A 9,293-nucleotide genomic window follows, 5' to 3' on the forward strand; every position below is an offset into this window, starting at 1 on the left:
TCTAAGAGAATAAACACAAATATAAAAGAGTAACAAGAATAGTTAGTTATGTGCTAACAAATTTAAAAAGTCTTTCCTAATCACTTTTATCCTGAAGCCTTACAATAATCCTATAAGGTAATGAATATCCCTATCTTACAGGTTAAGAGAAACAAAGGTAAAAGAAATTAAGTCCCTTGCCCAGATCACACAACTACAACACTATTTGCTAAAGCAAGAATAAGGAACTATAAGACACAGAATAAAACAATGGAAGGTTGGCAGAGATATATCAATGTCAACGGGGAGAGAAGAGAACTTCAGTTTGAGCTAGCAAATATCACTTGTGAACCTAAAGAACCAAAGTCATTTTATTAGTAAACAGTAGAAATGAAGTAATTGCCCCTTAAAATATCTCACTATCTATAAACAGGTTATCATCATTCCTATGTGGGTACCCACTGTAGTGGACTTTGTTGGTAGGCTTTACTTATAGATCTAAGTATTCCTCTAAATATTCCTCTATCTCCTTCATCACTCATATTTAGTCACTATAGCTTCTTTCATATCTTTCAAAGCCATCACTTTCCATTCTTGCCAAAAAGAAATTAGTTTTCGACCAGCTAAAGGCTAAACTAATTAGAATAGCTATAGCCTGACGTTTTGCTTTTCTCTGTTCTTTTGCTCTCTTAGAATTTGAGTCCTATGTCAAAGTCTCCTCTTTCCTGAAGCCACTTCTGGTGCAGCCCTCTCCAGAATTTCAATTTCTTCTCCACTCCTGTAGCATTTACTATACCACTCATCTAAACCTAACATAAACTACCTGATATTATTTACCTCTTTGTAGACATGTCCTACCATACCATAATTTTCTTTTCTTTTCTTTTCTTTTTTTTTTTGCAGTTTCTGGCTGGGGCTGGGAGTGAACCCTCCACCTCCAGCATATGGGGTTGGCACCCTACTCCTTTGAGCCACAGGCACCACCCCTATACCATAATTTTTTAAAGCACAAAACCTCATACTTTAATTCCTCTAGAACTGTGGCTCTAAGCACAGTGTCTCTAATGCAATAAACACATAAGAGATCTTGTAGTTGAGTTGGGTTCATACAGTTCGCCCTTCTTTGAACCACTTCCAAACTTATTTTAAGTATGTATGTATGTATAAGGTGCTAAATTACACATAAAATGCTTATTTTCTAATTATTTCCTGTGGATCAGATTCATCTCTCAAGACTTTTAATCCCTTTAAAATAGGCATTGCCATTTTCCTTTTGTACTTTTAACATATAATTTTAATTTTAGTATTCCTTAGTGTACTTTCTGGTATTTGCTCACAGCAAATATCTTTACTACCTTTTGGAGAGTGAGTTCTCTTAAAGTCCCAGATAATCTCTCTCTAGTCATTGCTCATCAGTTCATTTTTTCATGATAGCAAAAAGTGGTATCATTATAAACTTAGGATTTCACAATGTACTTCCCTTACCTGGATATAAATTGCAAAATTTATAGTGCTAGCTCAAATCCAAAATTGATTCTACTGGGTCCTATTATTCAAACTCTTCTACCCAATGAAGCATCTATTGCTAAGCATTTAGCTTATCTTTGATAGAACATCCCATCCCCTTCCCACCACTTGCCAGACTTTCTTTTTGATAAGTTTTATTGCCAAGCCTTGATAAATGCCTTTTCAAAGTCTAAGTAAGTTATGATTGGCATATCTCATGCACATATGAATATAATTCTTCAAAAATAAAGTACTATTATTTATTGTCTACTTTATGTTAAATACTGTGCTAAGTCATTTATGGTATTTTATTTAATCCTAACAAAAACGTGAAATATAGATGCTATTATTATTATTTTGCATGTAAGGAAACTGAGGCTAAGAGCTTAGAGAATGTCCCAAAGTCACTTTACATTTGTAGGTGGTGGAGAGAAGGATTCACATTCATGCTTGTTGTAAGCCTTAAGATACCAGACAGGCATAATTGCCCCTACACGTAAAGATAGATTATTACTTTCTCCTAGATTCCACTGGCTTGCATGTCTGTTATCAATTAGGTCCATCTGCTCTGTATCAACATTAGAGTCACACTATTGAAAATGAAACTGTTTTCAAGGATAATGACTTATTTTATTTAAATAAATTTAAAATAATTCTATGCCATTACTATGCCTGCTTAAACAAAAGAAAAGTAATGGCTGAAAACCTTTCTAATGTCTTCCACAGGATTAAAAGCACATTCAAGCATCTGGATTTATTTTTCTCACCTTTCGCTGATGGTTATTTAGTGAGTTCTTGGGAGAAATTCTTAACTATCCAAATAATCTGTATTTCTTTGGACCCCAGATTTCAGTCATTTGTCAAATACAGATTATTTGTATTTGGAGGGTGTTATTCTTTCTATTTTTATTTATTTTCATCCCTGTAGCTGGATTATTTGATTCTTGGATTTTTAAAATGAAATTCCAGCATTTTAAGATGCAAAATGAAAGCCTTTGAAAGCACTTGCAAGATGATTTTCAAAGGCTATTTTTTATTCACTTAATTTGGGGTTTGTGCCCTTAAAAAGAGAATACACACCCAAATTATATAAAAATATAGTCTTGAGAAAATTTTTATAATCTTAAAACTTGTAACTTGAAAAACTAATACTAAGACTACTGCATACCTGACAAAGAAGAGGAAAGGATTAGAAGTGGCACTATTTGAAAAAGAAGGTTGATGAAACCACCACATCAAAATGCATGCTTTAATGGGGTGTTTTGATCGAACCATAAAACATTTCAGAGTAAAAATTATAAACATTACTAAACAGCTGGAGATCAGAATGAGAAAGGCAGAACGATGAGGTACTAAGGAAGGACAAGGCTGTGGAAAGGAAGTAAAAAAATATCTACTTTACAATTTTGCCACAGAAAAATGAGAGGTTACGATTCAATGACTTAAAGTTTCCTTCCTGCTTTAGAATCTAGGAGGGCTATTATGCAAAGAATGAATGTTTTGCATATGAAATCCTGTATGCTATATTTTCCTTTTTGGAACCTACATCATCCAATTACTAAAGCAAAAGAGTTCCCTTTTCTACCTCGACATGAAAGATAATGATTTATTAAAACAAGTTCCAGAGAACATAAGGAAAACCAAGGAGTAGACATCATAGGAAGGTAAATATTTTCTAAATAAAGAATTTAATAACACACCCGCCAATACTTTAAATACAAATAATCTGTATTTGACAATTGACTGAAATCTGGGGTCCAAAGTAAACAGAGAATATTGCCTCACCAGCCTCAAGGGGTTTGTCCCTTCCATTTGTCACCTCATTATTTTCCTTTCCATTTTGCATTGTCCACCTGTCACGTCTCCACAGTTACACCTGCAGATATCTCTTCTCCACTAAGTTTCCCTTTCGGTCTGCGGGTCTCACTTCCCGCCCTCTGCCCAGGGTTTACCCACACCTGCTCCACTCAGACTCCTTCCATCAACACCCCAGTTCTCCAGGCAGGGGAGTGGATCGCGCTCCCCCCTTCAACCTCCAGCAGAGTGAGGCGGACTGTGGTGACAACTCAGAGGAGTCTGTGCCCCCACACCCCTATTCCCGGAGACCCCCCAACCCTTTATTCTCCAGGCAGTCCTCACTCACAGCGCACGGTGTGGAAAGCGCAGCGCGGCTGCTTCTCAAAACTCTCGCCTAGTTTGAGAACTCGCTCGCGACCGTCAATGCGCGCGAGTCCTGCTGCACCACTCATCCTTTTCTGGCTCCAGCCTCGCCTCCGGCACAGGCACTCCACACCATCTGCCACCTCAGCCCGAAGTAGCCGTACCACATCTCAGCCGGCGCCTCCACTACAGACCCCACCCCGCTCCCGGTGCGCGCGGCCCCTTAGGCTGCTTCTCGCGTTCTGATTGGCTTCCCGGTAAAGGACGCCCCGCCCCTTGGCTCCGAGGCTCGTGGTCCCGCCCCCAGGCCCCTTCCCGCGTTGCGACGCACGCTGCTCTGTGGGAAGGCCGCAACGCTGTGGTGCGGGCTGGGCGCAGCGTCCTTCGGTGGAGGAACTGGAAAGGAGATGAGGTAACGGACCTGAGGTGGCGGCTGGAGGAGAGGGCCCTAGGGTACCCCAAGGCCCGGGCTCCAAGCTCCTGGACCAAATGAACCTGCACGTAGGAGCTCTTAACGGGAGAATCGGCCTACCCTACACCCTTTCTGTGGAGAGACGGTGTGGAAACTAAGGTCCGGGAGGAGTTGGTGACTGGACGTAAGGCCTGGCGTCTTGCCCAAGGCCTGGTAGTGCCAAAGCCGGGTAGAAAATCCTGAGTAAAGGAGCCCGCGGAGTCTTGGTCCTGGGACCTGACTGGAAGCGACGCGGTAACCTCGGCAATCCTTTTCTGACTTTTTTGTACCAGAGGAAGTTCCCGGTGGTCTCGGGACTGGGGGAGGGGACGTGGCGGGAGGGATAAAAGAGGATTCAGAGATAGGAACTACAGATGTTCGGGATCAGCTGTGACTGGATTGCATTGGGTTTCTTCCTCTTATTTATTTTCTTCACAGGGAGCCGTGGAGGCTGTAACAGAAGCGGCAAGAATCAAGGCTGAGGCCGGACCTGTTTGCTTTGGCGACAGGGTAATAGCATTCATTATTAATTGACAAATGCTTGTCATTTTTTTTCTGTCAGAGTTCGTGAATTTAAAGCTAAGAGAATGTTGTATTGGAGAAGAACTTAAGAGAAAGTTTAGAAATGGTTTCCGTAACAGGTGGCTGTTTTTTATTCCCCCCCCAGGGCATTTATGTAATCCCACTATACTCTCTTACCTTCTACCTTAGGCAGATTTGTCAATTTTATTGTTCCCAGTGGGTAGGTGACTGTGTCTTCCTCAACTCGTTTGTCTGAGTTCTACCCTGTTAAAGTGTGCTGAGACTACTGCATCTCGTGGGTAAGTGTTCAGTGTTTGGAGCCTTTATCTGGCTCCAATTTGAACCCCAGCTTCAGACTTAAACAATGTGACTTTGTGAAAACTAATGAAACTTTTCAAAGTTAAGAATGCTCCTCGTTAACTTTGGGGCAAACTCTTATCACTTTGAGTTGTTGCGGTGATTAAATGAGTTAATATATGAAAACAAAACAATTCATGGTACATAATAAGAGCTCTCCAAATGGTTATTATTAAGGCTCAGTTCTGCTGTCATATGACATTTTAAGACCGTCATTGATGGCTGCCTTTTCTAAACATTCAGTTATTTTAAGAGGTAGGAACTGCTATTTTGTTTACTTTGCAATAAGAAAACTGATTCAGAGAAGCCCAGTCTGACTTTATAATCTGTATTCTTAGCATTTGTGTCATTTGTTTATATTTTAAACAAATACACCTAAGATTTTGTGTGAGTATGTATGTATGTATGTACACATAAATATTATAGTTTTATTTCCCAACCAGAACAGTAGTAGGGAATCTGGCCTATATACAATCTTTGTGAACCTTACATCTACCATACTGCTGTATACGCATTTGGTGATAATGATAATGTTTTAGTGATGTTTTTATTGTGGTAGCTAGGTAAGCATGAATTATTTTGAGCCTATTTTACCTTAGAAAGTATTCCAAATAGAAATCTGAGCTTTTCATATTGTAACAAGGAGAAAGCAGAAGACCAAGAAATTGAGTCTCAGCATACACAAGGTTTGTACATTTATTTATTCTTTCAACATATATTTGTTAAGTACCTATATCACATGTTAGGCACTAGTCTAGCCACTTAGGGATATAGTAGTGAACCAGAGATATAAGAAGGCAGCTACCAAGGATGGTATGGGTTTACCCTCATGAACCTTACCTTCTGGTGTGAATTTTTTCCAAACATATACTATTAAAGTAAACTGTGTTGTACTAGCTCAAGAATAAACAAAGAGTAATAGATTAATGAAGCTAAATAGAGTCCAAAAACATACTGTATATGTACATTTGTGTATATTTAGTGTATGAAAATGTGACATTTCAGACTGTTTCTGTTATTTCTCTTCATGACTAAGTTAACTCAAGAATTTACGACTGCTATGTGCATTGGTCCTTTTTTCACAAATCTATAACCTCATCTAACTTAAAAAATTTAGATTCCTGTATTACATTATTCACAAAATGCCTTAATTTGAAGATATAAATATAAGGAAGATAAAACTATAAAAACTAAAAAAGATAAGGAGAATGCTTTTTTATTAAATCATAGCTGTGTACATTAATACAATCATGGGGTACAATGTGCTAGTTTTATATACCATTTGAAATATTTTCGTCAAACTGGTTCTTGACCACGTTTTCTTAGTTAAGACATTTATGCTCTACACTTAGAAATTTAACATGTACCCTTGTAAAATGCACGGTAGATGGGTTCCCACCAATTACCCTCCCTCCACCCATCCTGGGGAGGGGGCGGAGTAGGAGAATTTTTTTAGCTCTTTAAGTAGAAGAGGCCTTTCTAAACATGACACAAAAGGCAGAAGCCATAGCAGAAAATGTTTTATATTAGACTACTTAAAAATTGCAAAACTGTGGCAAAGACACCATAATTAAACTTAAAAAATAAATGGCAGTGAAGGAGAAAATTTTACAACCACTATAAAAGATGAGAGATTCATATCCATATATGAAAAGTTTCTGCAAAAGAATAAGACAAACCAGAAAAACATACAGTCAAAGGTTCTGAATGGAAATGTATAAGGAGAAATGGACAGAAACATGAAATGTGCTTGACCTCCCTAATATTCAAAGAAATATAAATTAAAACAAGATTATACCAGTCCGGGCACAGTGACTCGTGCGTGTAATCTTAGCACTTTGGGAGACCGAGGCAGGTGCATTGCCTGAGCTCAGGAGTTCGAGACCAGCCTGAGCAAGACCCCATCTCTATAAATAGCTGGGCATTGTGGTGGGCACCTGTAGTCCTAGCTACTCAGGAGACTGAGGCAAGAAAATCACTAGAACCCAAGAGTTTGAGGTTGCTGTGAGCTATGACGCCATGGCACTCTACCAAGGGTGACAAAGACTCTGTCTCAAAAAAAAAAAAAAAAAAGATTAAACCATTTTTCATCTAGCAGATCTGCAAAAACGTAAACGATGTTTCGTATTAATGAAGGTATAGTATTATAGTAAAATAAGCATCCATATACATTGTTAGCTGAAGCATAAAGTTGAATACTCAGTTTTGAGAAAAACTGGTATAATCTAATCAAAATTTAAAATACATCTGGCCTGGTGACCCAGCCATTCCACATCAAGGGAAATTCATCATACAGACATACTAAAATAAGTGTATAAAGATGTGTACATTAATAGTGATTGCAGGTTGCTTATAATAACATACAACATGTATACCGTCCAATAGAGGGGATGTTTAAACATATGTATTTAGATGAACTCTTATAAAAGAAGCATAGCATAAAGCAGCCATTGGAAAGACTGAGATAACCATATGTATTCTCTTGGAAAGTTTGTGCCTGCTGTGTGCCTGGAATTGCACTAGGATTTCATTAAGGTATATTCAATGAACTTGATTTTTAATGATTTATATTATACATAATAAGGACATATGAGCAGAAAAACAAAAACTTTTTCCTTTGTTCTCACATCCCAACAATCAATATAGAAGACTTCTATGACCAAATGTGGGGGAATTTCTCCTCACCAATAAGCAAAGTAGTCAGTTCTCAGCGGATACCAGCTGGGTATCTTCTGATTCAATTCTACTATCCTGCAGGTTGAGGGCTCAGTCCCACAAGGCTGCTCCTTCTAATGGTAATCACAAGCACCAGGTTGTTTTACCTGTGCTTCTACGCATACCAGCTATAGACTGGAAATCCCACACCCCCTTGTTTAGGTTCAATTAATTTGCTAGGATGTCTCACAGAACTGAGGGAAACACTTTTGTGGTTTATTATAAAGGATATTACAAAGGATACAGAGGAAGAGATGCATAGGCAAGATACGGGAAGGGGTGAGGAGCTTCCATGCTACCCTGTAGGAACTTCCATATATTCAGCTATCCAGAAGCTCCTTGTACCCAGTCCTGGGCCTTTTAAGGTGACTGTTGGATAGGCATGATTTAAGCAAGGATGAACATGTGGAAATGTTACTGAATAATACTAAGATGAGGTGGGAAACTCAGCAAGATCTCTATGTTCAAATTCTTCTTGGCTTCTCTATACAGCATTCTTTCTGGGGTATGCTCAACTGGGGACCTTTTGACCTATAATCAGACAAGGTAGGTCAGAGAAAGGCATGGAAGATTAGATCCCTGCCTTGGGGAGAAAAAGCAGTAGATAAAAGGAGGCAGGAGAAAGAGATTCTCATTTTCTGAGGCCTGCTTCTGAAGCCTAAAGCACTCCAACATAATGACTAAAGACATAACAAAGGGTATGGAAATTATAAGCCAGGAAGCATGGACAAAAATGTGTGTGTGTGTGTATACAGACATACATACACATACCTAAAATGGAGATGATTTCAGGCTCTACCTCATAGTCCTGTTGTGAGGATTGAGAAGATGCATATAAAAGCATTTAGCCCAGTGCTTAACCCTTAATAAATACTATATGTTAGGTTTTACTAATTATAAGTAATTAAAGATGCTTATTATTAAATGATAATATCTTAAAGTGATTCTTTGAGCCTAAAAATGCTTTAAAACTTTATAAAGAAAATTTTCAACAATAAATTGGGCTGTGGACTTTGAATTTTAGGAGAAATAATTTTATTCATTATACTATTTAGAAACAATTTTGGTAATCTTATAATCTCATTACATTTCTAAGCTAAGGATCCTTAAGACAACCCCAGGTTCAGTGCTTCACTGGGAGGGCTCACAGGATTCAAGATATGGTAGTATTCACAGATATGATTTATTATAGCAAAGAGATACAAAGCAAAATCAGCAAAGGGGAAAGGTGTATTGGGTGAAATCCAAAGGAAACCAGGTACAAATTTACAAGAAACCTCTTGCATTGGAGCTACACAGAACATGCTTAATTCCTCCAGCAATCAGTTTTGACAGCACCTATGAAGCATTATCTAAAACTTGGAAATCTCACTAGATTACTCAGTGACCAGAATTTTTATTGCAGGATGGTCACATAGACAGCTTTCGTTGGTATGTACCAGAATTCCAAGACTTGTGGAAGGAAAGCAAGTATTCAGCATAAACTATGTTGTTTTTGTAAACAGTGTAGGCACAGTGAGTCACTCTTGTCAGAGAATGGTAGTAACCCTCCTGAAATCTGAGTTCTAGATATAAGCCAGGGGCCAATCTTGTAAACAGGCCT

At 38.5% G+C, this 9,293-nt stretch overlaps 2 protein-coding genes across 2 annotated transcripts in view; one reads left to right on the forward strand and one right to left on the reverse strand.

Annotated features, from left to right (window-relative positions):
* EAF2 (ELL associated factor 2) overlaps positions 1-3,803 on the reverse strand; it is a 34,136-nt gene extending 30,333 nt beyond the window's left edge. The window contains exon 1 of the mRNA XM_003795083.2: positions 3,629-3,803. Within this exon, the coding sequence (XP_003795131.1) occupies positions 3,629-3,734 (106 nt within the window). The 5' untranslated portion in view covers positions 3,735-3,803. The remainder of the gene's footprint in view (positions 1-3,628) is intronic.
* Positions 3,804-4,555: 752 nt separating this feature from the next.
* IQCB1 (IQ motif containing B1) overlaps positions 4,556-9,293 on the forward strand; it is a 48,884-nt gene continuing 44,146 nt past the window's right edge. The window contains exon 1 of the mRNA XM_012808405.2: positions 4,556-4,606. The gene's annotated coding sequence lies outside the window, so the exon portion shown is untranslated. The remainder of the gene's footprint in view (positions 4,607-9,293) is intronic.

Source organism: Otolemur garnettii, unplaced genomic scaffold, assembly GCF_000181295.1.
Source record: "Otolemur garnettii isolate 467f Iridium unplaced genomic scaffold, OtoGar3 scaffold00089, whole genome shotgun sequence".
Taxonomy (NCBI): Eukaryota; Metazoa; Chordata; class Mammalia; order Primates; family Galagidae; genus Otolemur; species Otolemur garnettii.